Raw genomic sequence first — 17,621 nt, 5'->3', positions numbered from 1 at the left:
CTAAACAAAAACCTTTCATTCTCAATGGGAAATGTTTGCTTTGAATTTTCAGTTAATTTATAATTTCACAGGACTTAAAATAAATATGCATCAATATTTTTAAATATTATAAAAATAATGTATTTCCACTGACTAGATCCATCATGATGATCCATCTATATGGATCATCAATTAGATTTCTTTTTCCCCAAGGCTAATGGTTTATTTCAATTTTTGTTGGGGTAAAACCAATGAAATTCCCCATCTGTCGGGTGATGGGATGCCCAATTGTTTTTGTTCTAATAACTGTAACTTTTGAAATCCCATTCTAAAAGAACTTACACTAAACATCTGGCTTCTTCTGGTGTCTTTTATAAACACTCTGCTATAAATCACGGAAATAAGGCTAAAGCATGCTTTCAGAAAAACTTATAGACACTTTTTCAAAATTTGAATTAGGAGGCTGTTTTTCAAAAGCATTCTCTAAGACTGACAGTATAGTTTTCATATAGTTTTCATGCTTGTGATTTTTCAGACTCACTGTTTTCAACCTGCAGAAAATATGAAAAGGTAAGGTACATACACAGGGGGAGCAGGCATCTCGAGTTCTAAGTTCAAAATGCATAGTGCATGCTGCTTCGGAGAACTTGCACAGAAGTCTGATTGTAATGCTTTCAATGTTTAATGAGTCCAGTGTTGGATAATATGGAACTGCAAATGGTTTCCACTTTAATATTTAAGATCATTTTTAAATGAACTTTTAATTCAAGAACAAATTCCCACAAGCCTCACACACTGTTCTGAATGTTGTGTGTGTTCAGAACTGTATCTCCAAACTCTCCTTCATCAGCTACGCACCAGTCAGTAATGAACTCAATGAAAACATCTCTGCAGGAATGCCATCCTGGCCAAGGCTGTTTCATAGTAGTTCTGTTCTGTACACCCACTGTTCTTTTTTTTTTGTCCACAAGGCTGCCCTGGAGTGTGCAACAATCTGGCAGTATTGTGTCAGAATTGGTTGTACAATGCTAGGAAGGATCTACCAAGGGGCTACATTTAGCTAATTCTTCTACTTTGTCTTTTTGCTGAAATCTAAAGCAAACAAAATCACACTGCAGAGTTTGTTTTGCTTTGTGTGATTGATTCGATAAAAGCCCAGTCTCCCATATTTTCCCATGTCCATGCTGCCCTCAGAAGTATGCAGGAGGATGGAGGACTTCTGATAGCTGGAGTCGTGAGCACATGAGATCCCAGGAGGGCTTTTGATCTCTTATCCTCTCCTTTCACAAATTAGCTTTCTCATCTTTTCCCTTGATTTAGATTTCATTTGCATACTGGAAGATCTCCTCTCTCATTTTCAAATTCAGCAATTTGAATTCAGCAAACAAAAATATGAGGATTTAAATAAGAAGTTTCAAGATGAGTAATATAAGTAAGTGACATGATTAAGAAGATGTGCTTGCAAATTATGCCCACAAGCTAGAATTTCTTTTTTTCCTTTGTTGATTGCATGACAAAAACTAAATGAATGCACGTATTTTGTCTTCCTGGAGAAAGGATGGTGAATATTGGCCACTAACTTTCTAAAAAACTTATAAACATTTCAATTTTCACACACAACATAATATCACTGACTATTGTACCAGAACAGCTCAGTTTCTCTTTGATTGCTGAGCCAGGGTCATAGCTCAAATCAGCTATTTTGCTCCACTTTGTTTTTCTATTACAACACTGTACTGTTTCCAACCTTGTCAGGCTGCTTTAGTGAGCTATTTCTGTGTGCACTTTACTGATTATACAAATCTTAATATTTCAAAAGATACAGTGAGGTTTTAAGGTTTACTTTTCATTAGTAACATCATGCACCTATCACAAAAGTTTATTGATAGTCTGTATAGTTGGCTTTTTCACATATAATAGAAATAAAAATACACTCTCATATATATGGTAAAGAGGTGAACATATCCTACAGGAGTAATATTTATAACAAATTTCCCTATTTAGATTAGTGCACTGATATTTTCTCAGATAATGTTTGTTTCTTATTTGGAGTTTGCAGACATCTTCATGAATATACTTACTTACCATACTATTTGCAGGAAATGTCAAGTATCTACAACAGCATCTAGGATGCTTATAAAGGCCTGGATGCCTTTACAGGTTTTTGTTTTGTTTCATTTTTAACTTTCATTTTTTATTTTCCAGTCATCCTACCAGAAAAGAGAAAAACACCATTAGCAAGAATATTTGCACTGTTTATATAAGGCATCCAGTTTAGGTGCTTTGAACCTCTTCATTACTGATCTTCCATAGACTCTACCAGAGTGTAAAACTACACACACACACACACACGCAAAATGTGGTTTGTGAAGCTGTTGAAAATGGAATAGGTAACAATTCCAGTTTTAAAATGAGTTACTTTTCAGAAACTGTTTAGATAAGAAAAGCTAAGCAGTAATAGCAGAGATTTAATGCAGGAATTTGAGATCGTAATAGCCTATCTAAAGAAAAAATCAAAAAAAAAAAAAAAATGTATGAGATAAACTTAGAGGTGTAAAAGGTTAAATATCTTTATTGTGCTCTTTTCTTTTCTGATAGACAATGTATAACAATGGACAAAGAAAAGAGATGGTTTGAAATCTTTGTTTTTCTCCTGGCTAATGCAGTCTATATGCTGATCTGAAAGGAAGGCAAGAAAGACACCAACACTATGCTTTGAGGAGAGATTAATAGACAAATTTATAGCTCTATTATACCAGTGGTGTATTCAGGCAAGTAAAGTGAATGCCTATCTTTTATGTGCTGCACTGCTTGTTAGTGAATATGGTGTAAATATTTTGACAGTGAGTATAAGGGCTTTTACAGTATTTGAGAGTTTGGATATAGAATGAACTTTAAAGGAGACAGTTAATGGGTATGTTTTCAGCAAAGTGCATAGGGAATTAACTGTGAGACACACTGGCAACAATGGTTGCAGCACATTTGATTTTCTGTAAACCTGAAGGAAAATACCCATTATAACTGCATTACTCTTTTAGACAGGATTTTCAAGATCCCCAGGGGAGGAGGACACCCATTTCCTTCTGAATTTCAGTATCTTTTTAATTGCTTTAAGGAATCTTAGCCTTAGGGCATTAAGAAAGCTTCTGAGATCTGAGTTTTCCCTATTCTGAGAACTGCTTCATTCTGACAGAACAGAGAGATGAGTCCATATTATTAAAACAAAACATCAGGCCTATATGTTTTTACATTAGATACCGTTTCTCATTGACTTCCTGTATGTAGAGGCTCAAGATAATGCTATTCATTGCGTATGTCTTCAAGAAGAACTTGTTTAGAGTGTGGTGCATTATCAGTATTCCTCATCCTTGCCTGAAGGGATCTCTTGCGAAAAACCAAACATAGCTTTCCCCCTTTTCAGACAAATACAAACCCTCCTGGCTGGACAGTGGAATCCCATGGGCAGCATTTGCCACATATGTTGCTTTTCTCTATAAACAGGAAAGTTTTGCTATTTATTTATTTATTGCATATTTTAGCTTTTACTTTTTGTGACCTAATGCCCACCTTTTCTCTATTATCAGTACAGAGAGTCATACTTGGGACACTTATGGACACTATTTCATTTACTGGGACTTAAATTCAGATTACAAACATGCAGCACAGCAAATAATCTTTGCATTCTCACCAACTGTAAGACAGAAAAGCATTTCATAGGAACTCTGTACCCCTTGACTTTTGGGCTCTTGTTGTAACGATTGTGTCCAGGTTTTGAAAAAACAAAAACCAACCAACCAAACAAAAAAAACAACCATTGCTGGTGTGCTTTTTATTTTGTTTATTTATTATTATTATTTTAAACCTGGACATTTATTTTGATGCCTAAATGGGAACAGAACGCTTCTGAAGACCTAGTCCCATGTGAGTTTATCCTGCATTAACAGCAGATGGTGAATAACTTCAACAGCTTTGTTTCTGTTACCATCAGTCTTTGATTTACTCCCCTGCTTTGCTTTTCAGACTTTATTGCTTCTATTCTGGAACAGCAAAGTCAGAACTATTGTTATCTCTCAGCCATAGCTTTTTCACACAATACTATTGATCTCTTCTTTCACTATTTGCTTTCTTGCACCATCCAAAAAAGCACTGAGACTTTAAAAGGAAGAAGAAGAGAATAAGCCTTTTTAATAAGCTGACACACTGTAAGATCCTATCGCTGCAAATATTTGTGTGTATATTTAATTATGCATGCTATTTCTGACGTAAATGCTTGAGAAATGACAAGGTGTGACCCATATATGTATATTATCCTCTGGCTATTTCAGTTGCAGATCAGTCCATAAGCCATCATAACTGATAACAAAGTTCTTAAATTTTATGTGACACTGGTAGTCTCAAGGATAAAATAAGGAATTAATTCTAAACATCATAGTTTGTTGATGAATTGTGCCCTTCCCAGTGCACCCCAATAAGTATGTTCAGTTAACTTAAGAGTTCTCCTATGGACTTACACCCGTGGGAGAGAATTGAAAAAGTCAACATGTGGAAACTATTGCTTTGAGTGATATAGAGATTGCTTTTTTTGAGAGCATAAACTGTAGCTGCTCTAGTTCTTGCACTGTAGGGAAGTAATCACTTCTCCTTCCCTGCTTTTATTCTTTTGGTATTTCTGAGTGACTGAAGGAGCTGGATTTTTCACCTTCTCCTAGGCCAGACCTGGTAGTTAGTGTCATGAATCCAAACATTAGTTTCAGGCCTTTTGTTTCCCACCTTATTAGGGAATTTAGGGGAAATATATACTTTATATATATATATAAGTATATATATATATTTTCACTTTATATTCTAGACATATATATATATTCTAGACTTTAGTTCCCCAGTTTCAGTTTCCATCTTAGCTAGTGGTTGTTACTGGTGTGTATCTGCCTTTGTCATGGGCTCCAGAATCCGTGACCCCCTTCCATTAGGTTCATAGACTTGTATTCCTGCAAGCTGTTCTTGCACTTTCTGATAGTGGTTTATGCAAATCCTGCCATGCTTCCGCAGTCTGTTGGACAGCTCTACCCAGCCAGGAGTCTTATGGGGAGAGAACAAGAGATTCTTCTGGAGAGCTTGTGGCACTGCTGCAACACGGGTTCTAAATGAAAAAAAGAGGGAGTGGTTGTAACACTTGGGGTTGTAGAATGCCTCAGGTTTCTTTTTTAGCCCTAACTATACACTGAGTACACAAACTGAACTTTTCCTACCACCGACAGAAGGAAGTTTACATTGCTAAGGCTATATCCTTTTTAAAATCCCTAGACTTTCTGGTGCCACTGCTGCTTTGCTGCAAATACAGATTCTAGCACTTTAACATAGGTACAATCACAGTGTACTTCATTATTTTGTACTACCTTTTAATACAGACTGTTGTATCAAGTACTGGATGGATATTTTCCTTTTACTGTTGCATTTTGAAGCATGATTGTGATTTTTATTATATTCTCAATTTTAAGTAATGTAATTTAAACATAAAAATTGCTTCTCTATAATTTATACTTCTATGAAATGGATGGGTCTACTTTTTAATTAACATGAGAGACTTCCCCTTTTTTGTCAGATCTTGCTTGCTAAAGGGATGCCTTTATGGATGCCATCATGGATCATAGAAAGTACCTATCACAGGTACTTGCTAAAATAGCCTGGGACTCTCAGATGAATCTGGAAGGCACCTATTGAAATCCTTCTGATAAACTGTGTAAGATAATTTGAAATTTGGAATGAAGAAATGCAAATTAATTCCTACAAATTATTTGTCAATATTTATGTTCTTTTTCTCTGTATTTTCTTTGTAATTATAGTCTGTCAGGCTTTGTGACATAAAGTTCTTTTTTCCTTGTGTTCAATATCTGAATGAGTCCGTCCTTGAAAACATCTTTTTAGGATGGATTTGTCAATGTATGTTGTATAAAATGCAGGTTAGTAACAGAACAAAACCAAGTAAGGAAGAACATATAAAACCATGTGGAACTAATATAAAACCAGAAATATTGCCAATAAAGATGTAAATTTGTAAATTTACAAGGAATATAAGAGCTCAAAATTCTTTTTTTTTTTTTTTTTTTTTTTTTTTTATTCTAGTAGAACTACCTTTCAAACTTTTATTTTGATTTTTATTTACTATGCTATATTTTTTACTAAATGGTATGAACAAGTGAACCTGTGTAGGCTCATCTAAAACCATACTAGCTGCAGTAGGATTCATCCTTCTGAACTTCTGTTTATTTTTCTCAGGATTTCTTTCAAGAATAGTTGCCTTTATTCATAAAGTCCCAAGTAGGTTGGCTCGTTACTATTTTATTCCACTGGTATAGTTCTACTGGTATGTTTGTCCAGCTCTGTTTTTCAGTTACAGAAAAGAAAAAAAACAAAAAACTGGCAAGTGCTTAGCAAACTGATAGTTCTTGCCCTTATGTCATTCAATTACTTTCTCTCAAGTTACAATTTAGACCTGCCTGCATAATTGGACAAATATAGCCCTTTACATTATTTGGGAGTTATCTGCTAATTCTTCATATTTCCTTGTGTTTACTCATTTATTTATTGTGTACACTTGCTCAAGATGTAATGTGTCTGTGTGAAGTTTAGTATGTGAATTATTCATGTAATGATTGCCATGAATATTTATATTCATATAGACTTTGATATAATCCCACTGATGACAAAAGAAATATTAGTATTGGCTTCTCTGTGTTTTGGATCTTCCTCCTAATTTTGAGTGGTTATCTAAATCACACACTTCCCTGGTTAGATGTCTTAAGTTGTGTAAACAGGATGAGTCTCTTTCCTATTCATTGATTACCTGTGAATATTCATAATTGTTCAACAAATCAATTTTGTATGAAATAGAAGGCTTTTCATAATGGTCATGAAAGCACTTTTGGCATGAATGATCTCATTAATATTTATTTATGCCTACATTTGTGATGCTTTTGCTCTGAGTAAAACCTCACACACTAGAGTGTTTGAGATCAAGCTAATGAAAAAATATTCAAAAGGAGGGAAAACATCAGCTAAACACATAATTTCTATTGCAGGGGAGTAAATGAACGCTTCTGAGCTGTGTTTGTACCTGCTGTCTCTCTAATCTCAGTCAACCTCTCGGTTTGTATAAATGCATATATGCATATTTAAAATGTATTGATCATTAAGACCAAACTAACTATGTTTATATATTGACATTGTTATAACACAGGGTACGTAAGGTCACTGGAAGGTCACAAGAGTGGACATGATGTGACTTATCAGTATATTCAAAAACCAATTTTGAATATAGTCTTGCCTTCTTGGAAAAGTTTATCACCTTTTTTTCATTTGGATTTGTTTGTTATGGCATTATCTGAAAAAATATTTATGTATTTCATGTCCTGAATTTCACTCAAGGATATATGTAGGATAATATGCTGAGAGGAGTGGGAAGCTGAAGTGTCACTCCATAATATTTCAGAATAGTATTTTCTTGCTATTGAGACTTCTATAAACTTGAAGGGAACATCAAAATTCCTCAGCTGTGCCCACCAAACTCATAATGGACTCTGCAGTTGTCATGTGAGCTTAGTATGCTTGTATACTCCTATACTCTAAATATTAGGATGTTCTTTTTCCTCTTTTTTTTTTTTTTTTCCTTAATAGAAACTGGTGGCATTAAAAAGAACATGATTACAGCAAAAATGTTAAGATTTGCCTATCATCTACAAATTGTCCTTATAGGTGCTGTATTTAAAAAACAAGTTGTTAATTAGGAACAGATCAATTAATGATGAATAACTACCTGTCTTATGATTTGAAATAGCTGTCTTTAGAAATATTCTTCTCTCATTAAGGACACCAAATGTTTGTTTCAAAGAACTACAACACCAGAATGTTTAAAGCGGACATGTAGACACGTGTGATATGATGGATACATGCAGTGAATCTGGGGTTAGGGAGCTAAAAATAAAGGCAGCTGCTAGGATTTCACTGTTTCTGAGAGGAGTTAGTTACACCTTTAATCTTCTCCCGGTCAAAATCCTACTGCTCGTTTGCAATTTCCTATAGACAATGCCAGCGTGCATTTTCTGAGAGAAATTATTTGGCGTGACAGGTAGAACATGTAAGGGAGGTACTGAAGTGAGTTTCAGTGGGGTAGCTAACTTCTGTTCAAGTACACTGTTATGTATTTGGCCACATAAAAAGTTAAAATGGTGATACAGATGATAGATTGATTGATCATGAAGTATATTTTTAAGTGACTGTTTTGCAAAGTTGAAAGGAGTACTGTTTTTGATCAACTGGCATAAATAAATGGAATTCTTAATGTTATTTGCAATAGTTTAAAATAAATAGAGCACTTCTGCTTTACACCAGCTGAAAAAGTTGCCTTTTTTCCCTTTTTTAAAAGAGATTAGCAAGAATTAGAGAGAAAAAAAAAAAAAGCTTTCAAAGCACCACTGGTTTATTTTTCCAGATAATACTTCCAATTAATATCCTAACTAACACAAATAAGGGGGCTGGTGATTCTAAACCTCTTACCAGAGCCTTGGGAAACCAAAGTTTCTTGACTTCAGTTCAAACAATTTTAAGTGTTCATGTAGGGGTTTCACAGATGTTGTTTATTTCTCTACAGCCCTCTCAGGAGTCAGCACACTGCCACTCTTTTTTCAGTTGTCTTGAGAATAGTATAATGTTTTTGAAAGGGTGGAGTGAGACTCAGTGCTGCAATCCCCACCCACTGTAGAATTGAACCAGATAATAAAATAATGGGGAAATAGAGAGGAGCAGGGAGAAGGAAATGGTTTCTCATGAGCTGTTAACAGAGCCACGAGAGAAAAAGGGAAAAAAACATCTGGCTGATAATTTATTACACTATCTTTAGGAAAAAAGAGAATAAAAGAAAAAAGAACTTGTCTGTGAGCAACGTAGCATTTCTCACCTACTCAATGACATAAAGTGCCCAGAACAAAAATATGTTCTGGCAAAGAAGATAACATCATGTGGAAGCCTGCAGTGTTTTAGCTCTACTGGTGGGAGTTGAGAGCAGGTGAACCGATTGTTTAGTATTAAACTAACCAATGCTAAATGAATTTTGTATTATATGCCTGATAGTGATGGTCATTCAAATTCTAGAAATGCCCTGAGAATAATGTTCACTGTATAATACAAACTAGTTTTTGTTTTGTTTTTACAAAACCTGATTCTTATATCTGCCAAATTGTCTAGGCCAACTCATTCCTTTTCAGTGCTGCATAACCATTCTGCCACTGCTAAGTCTTAGAGAAGGGGTAGTTGTAACAGCATCTAGTTCCTACACCAAAAGTTATCAGCATATTTTTAGTCTAGAATTGCAGTACAAATATTGATTACTGGAATTAATATACCATTTGCTGCTGATGGAACTGTTTATTCTTTCCTGGACCATTGAGTGCTGTGAGCTTGTTACGGTGTTGCTCATTCAAGCGTGTTTCTAGAAGAGATGTTTCAAGGAAGTAGTCATCGTTATCACAATAAAAAGTTTCCAATGTATGTTCAAATTAGGTCAAAATGACAGAAAAATGGATATTTGTCTTAATAAATAGCTTCATTTCTTGGCATGTGGCACCTGGTCTACAGCTTTGCATAATGTGCTGTATCATATGGATTCAAACTAGTACTGTCTTTTCATTTGAACAGAGTTTGAGTTATTTTTAACAATTCATCTTGGAATTCTTCCAATAAATCTGTTTTTAGTTTTGCAAAGTGCAGTAATTGACACTGATGACTGAGCAATTGCATGCTGTTTCTAAACAAATGCATATGTTTGCATGTTTACTGCCTGTTTTGCATGTCTGGTGCAAAGATGATGTAATATCCTCCAGAAAATAGAACAGTACCTCATTTAGCAGAGCCTATGTTTCTATGTTTCTGCTTGGTACTGATGATACTTCAATAGGAACCTCTGAGTCCCACTGGGATTTAGTCCTTGTCATGTTTATCATTGTACCAAGTAAAACTGTAAAAGAAATTCATTGCCTCAAAGTAGATAAAAACTGAATGAGGAAGATCTTTTCTATCTTAATGTCACAGAGCTTGCTTTTAGGATCCAGATCTCCTTAGTTCCTTCATACATTTCTCAGAGGCAAAATTTTCTGTGTGGGCTTAATTTGAGCATCCTGCAGTTTGTTTTTTCAGGTAGGCCCTCCTTTGTACTAATTGGCAATTCCTGAGGTATGGTTACTATTACACTAAAACAATGTGGCTTTCAGTACTGGGACTCCATGGAACTCTCACTGGGATGTGCATAGGATTCTATGATGACAAACAGTTCCCTTAAATATTACATGTATAGCTTCGAGAAAGTTTAGCCTCACAGAAAATAACTTTGGAACATGTACATATATAATTTATTGACATTTGTGCCATGTTTACATCCAGGATGGCCTAATTCAGTATCTGTTCCTGATTAAAATGAGCATCTGGTATTTTACAGATAATTATGAGACATGAGTTTATCATCTTCTAGGCCTAACAGACAAATTGGAACCAAGCTCTCTAGGTGGATGGTAAGGCATGGTTCAGTGCTGGGTGCAATTCTGATCACACTTTTTGCATTGTTCTTCAAGGTTTATATCTTGTACCCTGTATGCAGGCAGAAGTAATGGCAACTTCAGTGTTATATCCTAGGATAAGAAAGGGGGAAAAAAAAAAAAGCAATGAAATTTTTTCTTGAAAGCTCTGCTTCTGTTAAACTTTATTCCTTGCTTTACTCTAAAAATCCGAATTTATAATCCTTCTTTTGCCCTGACAAGTAAGTTTATCAGATAGCAAAGGAATGAATTTGGGGGAGGACATAAACTACTTGGTGACAAGGACATGGGGAAAGACTTTGTTCCCTAATATGCTGTCTTAGAAAGGTAAGTTGGCTTATAGAAAAAACAGCATCAACAACAGGATGACAGCTGTGTACCATAAGAAAACCCACAGAATTGTCTTCTCTTGTCCTAGAGCAAGGTGCATAACTCATTATTATTCATTATGAACTTTGAAGACTAGCTCAACTCTGGTTAACAAATACAACATCCAGTCCTTAGTGTTGGTACTCCACACAAAATGGGTACTCCTCTTTGGTCAGTGGCTACAATTACATTAACTAGAGAAGAATTATTACTCTGAAATTAAGCCTGAAATGTCCCAGAAAGGAAGGACTGCGATCTTTGTTTCTTCTTTACCTCTGTAACAGTATTTCCTAGAAATGCAAGCCTGTGAATAGATAATCTAACATATTAACCTCTGTTAACAGCTCTGTTAGCTGCAGCATTTGATTTCTTTGTGCTCCAATTTATCTATGTGCATTTATGGATGTTTGTGTGTATTTATGTACAAAACCAGAAAAATACATTTTCTTCTGGCACTGGTGTCACATTCCTTCCTTAGGACCTGATAAAACAGGTGGAAAGCAACACAGTCAGAAGTACTGCAGTACAGTTGCAAATATCAGCAAGGTATTGTGAGTTCAAATTGCAATGTAAAACTATGCTACTACAGCTAAGGGGTCCCTTGTACAGAATTCACCTGTCTGATATGCCAGTTGTGTTTAACACATTTCCTTTGAAAAGGTGGTAAGGTAGGAAAAAGAAATTTTTAATCAGATAATTAAAATGCGTATCCCAAAGGGCATCATCACAACTCATATAGCTACCCTTCAAAAGCAGGTAACAATTATGTAGTCTTCAGAGCTGTAACTCTTCCTATAAACATTTTAATATTAAGAAGTTAGACAATTTCAGTTTCACTCGTGCTCTGAATTTGTTTTATTTGATCTACTTAGCTCTGCCAGAGTTGTTGTCTTCATAACTATACATTTTATTCATTGCCAGGTATTATCAGCCGCCAGGAGGCAGAAGAGTTGTTGATGAATAAATCTGAAGGAACATTCCTGGTGCGAGTCAGTGAGAAAATCTGGGGCTATGCGTTGTCTTATCGCCAGCAAAGTGGGTTCAAACATTTCTTGGTTGATGCTTCGGGGGATTTCTACAGCTTCTTGGGGGTAGATCCAAACCGACATGCAACACTGACAGATCTTATTGATTTTCACAAGGTAACACTTGCTAGGTAGAGATCAATAGCTGAGTGGAAGGGATTAATAATTTAAAGATGAACTGTGTAATTTGAAACCACACTGGAAAGTAGAAGTAACGATAGTGGGGAAAAGAATATACGTATGTATTCTAGAGTAAGCCTAGCTGTAACATTTATAGTTTGTGTCTGTCTTCTGTTGCAGTGAATCAGAAGGCTTCTCCCTTTCTTTCAAAAGCTTCAGTATTTATTTGTGTTCCCTTCTAAGCAGATTCTTATGCGATGTATGCTTTCATGGGATAAAAATGAACTAATAAGGGCTGACAGAGCTAACACTTTTTGAGCCTCTTTGCTTTATAAAATTGGATTGGCAATACCACAGGAAAGGTCTTTTAATGAAATTTCAACATTTTTCAGCCTTTGATGTGAAGGCTGTAATGTGCAAAATCATAGGAGCAGGGCACTATGAGAAAGAAGGGAATATGCAGGTTTTCTCTTGTTGGGATGTGCAAAGGGTTGTTCCTTAGTATCCAAAACAATCTTATGAGAGTAATTTGCTTGAAGTCTCTGGTGTGTTTAGATGTGCTTGAATTACTTTGCCTCTTTGTTTCCTGTTTACCAGATGGAGACTAAATAGGAGCACTGTTTCTGATGGTATAGGTTGTCTTCATGTTGCTTTTCTCCCTTAGCTACCCTTACAATTTCTCTTGATCCTTTTTTTCAAGATTTCTCTGCATTCCATTTTTTTCACCCTTTTGTCACTCTCATTTCAAACTAATTATTTTTTTCTTCTTTTTCTTTTTTTTCCTGCCTTTTCTTCAAAGCATTTAATTTTTCCAATATTCAGTCTTTCAGACACTAAGCAGAGATTATATTTCTTCTAATTTCCATTCTTTTCTAAATCTTTCTGTTATTTCAGTTAGTTTGCAACATTTCTTCCAGCTGTAATCCTTATACTGCAATTGTTATTAGCAGTATAATACTGTAAGTCAACTTTTTTGTAATTTTATTTAACAAAATGAAGCTGACTTTCTCAGAATTTACATTTCATAAAGGAAAAAGGATTATGACATGACATCCTTCATAAAAACATACATAGTCACTACTTAAATAGGATTTTTAGGTGACCAAATCAAAAGATAAATGAATCAAGGGCAGAAAATCCCAAACTCATTCAGGTTGGCTGTAAAGGATTAGTTTGTCCTGTTTTCATCACAGCTTTTCTCATCCTAGGCAATCACTGTACCAGAAACCTATCTATTTACAGACTTGACAGAAGCTGAACAGCTTTTAGATTATGATGTTAAAAAAAAAAATGTTTCTTAGGTATCCCCTGTTAACAGTTATCAGAGGAACTGCTTTGTGTTTAATGTCTCCACACAGTTCTCTTTTAACTGTTTAACTTAATAGTTACATTAAAACTGGTCTCTTTGACTAGTTCAGTAGGCATCTTATTCCCTCACTCAGGTGTTTTTTCTGGTAATCAGCTACGCAATCTTGATGTAAATGATTGCATAATAGACACACTCTCTCATGCAGTTATTGCTATACTGTTTGGAAAAAATGCTACTTCCTCATTGTTGTTTTTGGCAAGAGTATAGCTCCCCAAACCATAAGATATCTGAACTGAGGGTTCCTTTTCACTTTCAAGCAAAATAAGCAGGGCTGACATAACTACTTTTTTTTTTTTTTTTTTTTTTTTTATGTGCTTATATTTATTCATCTACTACTGCTTCATTTCAGTTTAAAAAAAATAAATAAAGAATTAGAATAGGTCATTCAGCTGACACTAAGGGATGGTAACCATTAGCTGGAAGAACAAAATTCTTACAGAAGTGAGTGTGAATGCTCGTTTTCTGTTATTTGCATTTAAGTACTTTTGAGAAGGCAGGAATAACACATCCAACATAATTGCTAAATCTTTGTATTTACTTCCTCATAATTTTCACAAAAGTATTTAATTTGAATAATAACTTTCTGAAGTTAGCCTGGTGAGTGAAAGAATGACAACTGCATGTGTCCTGAGGAAATCAGGCACTGAATATCCATTGTATTTTTTAATGGAAACTAGATGCCTTTTGAAAGTTTTAGGCCCAAAATTTGGATCAAACTTTATGCTATTGTAGTCAATAATATTCTGAATTCTGACTCATTTTGGTGCATCTGTAGATCTCAAACTTCCATAAAACAAAAAAACAAAACAAAAAAAAAACAAAGACCACACAAAACAACAACAACAAACAGAATTGTTATTACTCTAGAAGTAGTGCAAAGACCAAGTTCTCTAGTTTTCTAGTAAGATTTTTTTGGGGGGTATTTAATTTATGAGAAGAGATGCTGTTTGTAAAAAGCATTTGTAAAAAACAAAATGTAAAAACATTGTATAAAACATTTACCTTAGCAAGGCTAGTATCTTTCAACTTTCTGTAATCAGCCAAAACGCTGTTACTGTTGTGTGTGAGCACTCAGTATAGAGCTCTTCCTCAGTCCACCTGGGGAAGCTTCTTTCATCCCAGCGACTATGGAAGTAGCATAGTAGGACTGGCATGTGTGTTAAATTAACAACTGAGAACACCCTTTACAGGCATCTATAGCTTTTTTCTTAATATAGCAACTTACAGGTAAGTCAAATCACAACCTTTTTTTGTATAACAACTATTTGATTTCACTATTTGATACTAGCCCGAGTTACTACCAGCATGAATACAAAATAAACAAACCATGAAGAAAATGAGTACTTGATAGGATCCCTTTGCTGTCTTTACTTATTGTATCAAGTATTGTTTGTTATCAATTACCAATTACAGTGTGTGTGGTTTTTTATTATTATTATTTTTTTATTACTATTGGTTTCTTTTCTTGAAAGACAGAGAAAGGCTTGGACATCTGTGAATGATATTCTAATTGGTTGTATCTTTTTAGGAAGAAATCATCACATCCTCAGGTGGGGAGCTACTACTGGAACCATGTGGACAGCAGAAGAATCCACCAGACTACAGCCCTTTATTCGAGTAACCAGGACTAACAATAATGTGTTTTGGATAGCTACAGTAATAGATAGCTACAAAAGTAAACACTGAAAAGTAATTAACAAACTTTCAAAGCCACTAGTTTTGTGGCCAAAATAAATATCCACATTAGAAGACCTAAAATATTTCCATTTCACATCTGAATTATCATTATTATTCATATTGCTAATATTCTGAAGATGAGAATTTACTGTCAGATTACAAATGAAGACTGTTACCAGAAATTTTTAAGAGGTTGTGGCCAATTGCACTGAAAGCTAAGTTTCTATCTTAATTTCCTTAATGTTTAAGATTGAAAATGCAAAACCATATACTGTAACAGCTAGAAGTATGGATGGGAATTATTCATCAAATATTGTATAGAGTACCAGTATTGTTGAATGGGTTCTTTTTTCCAAAGCAAGGTTTGTCAGTTTCTATTGACAATCTCATCACTCAGTGATTCACTTTTGATAACAAGAGATGCAGTCTTAAAATGTCCTTTTGCAGTTTGTCATTGCTAAAATGTTTAGGTATAGCTGGAAACTTGCCATTATGCTTTTGAATATAGGCCGACAAAGTTAACCACAGCAGAGACAGTCAGAAGAAGGTCATTCACATTTTATTTATGATTTCTTGCAGTCCAGGTGCTGTGGAAGGAATTTTACTTCTGTACAGAAAGTGGTTAGTTTCTTCTAAATTAGTTATTCTAGTAACCACAGTTTGATTTGTAGCAGCAACCACAACTCGCACTGACCTTGTCATATTTTGTGTAGTGATGTACAACACACTGGAGATTCCTAGCTTTATTTTGCTATAGTACCAGATACTTTCCTTAGCTGAGCTATAAGTGGTTACTCTAACACCTCATAATAAAGCAAATCAAGAAGTGCAGCAAAAAAGCAATGCTCATTACCTGGAACAGTTGATCTTATTTTACATTTCTCAAATGAGAAGACAGCTGGGCTTCTTGCAACAAGTAGTTTTATGGTGGTAGGACATTCTATTGCTTCAGCTAATATCTTGAGGAACAAATTGACTTGGAAGCTAGATAAGTGGGCAAGATACCCAAGTTGTTTGGAATTTTGTTAAAGTGTGGTCCTCTGCAGGTCAGCAGGGGTGGATCCCCAAAATGGAATACAGCTTTGCATTTCAGAATGTAGATGTAGAATTCCTCTATTATGATCTACAATCTCTGTTAAATGAGAAGCCTGGTATGTCTGATCTGGGTCCACAATACACCTGGTAAAGGTATATACAGACATGAATCCCACTGGTGGAGCTCAGCACAGGGTAATTCACCGTGCTTTTCAAATAGGGACTGTATAGAAACTATCACAGAAAGTTTTTTTTTTTTTTTTTTTTTTCCCCCCTGATATAACATTCAGTAAGCACCCTTCCAAAGAGCCCCCATATCTACTATCTTCTTTCTCAAAAAACTAGCTCTCATTTTGCACCCTTTATATAGGCATCTCAAGAATCTCCCTATCTTTAGGTTATTTACAGCTGCACATGTTTCATTACAGAAGAACTGGACCCCTACTTTACAGGAGAAGGGAAAGGGACATTTTAAAGTTAAGAAGTGTAAATATACAAAGACTCTGAGGCCAGAGAGCAGCAGTTGACTGTAGGACTGATAGTCCAAAGACAGTACTGAATAATTAAGACGATATTTAGACATCTAAACATCTTTGCAGACAGGTATATTGCCTTAAAGAACTCTTTGTTTGCTGTTTCTTTAAAGGCATAAAATGACTTCTTTTAGGAGAAGTTGCTCAGCATGCTGGAAAATATATATGCAATTTTCAGAGTTTTTCTGAAGATTACTTGAGCCATTGTACACAATTTTGGGAATGTTTAAATACAGAAAATTGAAAAACTTGTTCAGTAAGGAATTCACATTTGTAGAGACTGTTAATAATACCACTATTTATTTCTAGTTACACAACTTCCTGCATTTTGTTTAGTGGATAAGAAGGCTTGGAAATATGGCTCTGTATGTTACACGTCCTATTGTGATGTAATTAACAACCTACCAGCAGTTTCATTTTCATTTCAGACTACATTTCTTCTAATTTTGTAAATTCTTCTGCCTATTCCATCTATTTCTTATGCTGGGTTTTATGCTGGGTTTTACCTGGCTTTAAAATAAATTCCATGTAAGTTCCTCTGCAAATGAAATTACTGTCTGGAAAACTGCAATTTCATCTGAGAGTTTTATTATGCTAATAAATGTCAGAATTCTCAAGTAAAGGAATTGCCTTTTTTTTTTTTTTTTTTTCTCTTTCTCCCACAGAAATAATAATAATAAAAAAAAGAGTCATCCAATTCATACAGTATCAGCAAAGAAAAACTCAACAATATATAACCAGAAGCAGTAGCAATAAAATTCAGTGCAGCTTAACTGAAGATAAATTTCAAAGGAAACAAAAGGAGATCATAGCAAGCAGAAATTAAGAAAAACAGAAGCTTTCCTTGGTAGACGTGCAGCAAGGGCTGTGGGGGAAGTATGATTGTGGAGATGATTTCTAAGCTAGAATACTTCTTTTTGCCCTGCAGAAA

General features: G+C 35.0%; 1 protein-coding gene across 3 annotated transcripts in view; it reads left to right on the top strand.

Annotated features, from left to right (window-relative positions):
* SH2D4B (SH2 domain containing 4B) overlaps window positions 1-17,330 on the top strand; it is a 98,739-nt gene extending 81,409 nt beyond the window's left edge. For all 3 annotated transcript variants that reach the window (XM_021269759.4, XM_021269761.4, XM_021269760.4), the window contains exons 7-8: window positions 11,853-12,073; window positions 14,974-17,330. In XM_021269759.4, coding sequence (XP_021125434.1) covers window positions 11,853-12,073; window positions 14,974-15,066 — 314 coding nt within the window. In that variant the 3' untranslated portion in view covers window positions 15,067-17,330. The remainder of the gene's footprint in view (window positions 1-11,852; window positions 12,074-14,973) is intronic.
* The last annotated feature ends 291 nt before the right edge of the window (window positions 17,331-17,621 follow it).

The sequence above is a fragment of the Anas platyrhynchos genome, chromosome 6, assembly GCF_047663525.1.
Source record: "Anas platyrhynchos isolate ZD024472 breed Pekin duck chromosome 6, IASCAAS_PekinDuck_T2T, whole genome shotgun sequence".
NCBI classification, from domain to species: domain Eukaryota; kingdom Metazoa; phylum Chordata; class Aves; order Anseriformes; family Anatidae; genus Anas; species Anas platyrhynchos.
The sequence above is the reverse complement of the archived record's forward strand: the minus strand, read 5'-3'. Positions and strand labels throughout refer to the sequence as shown.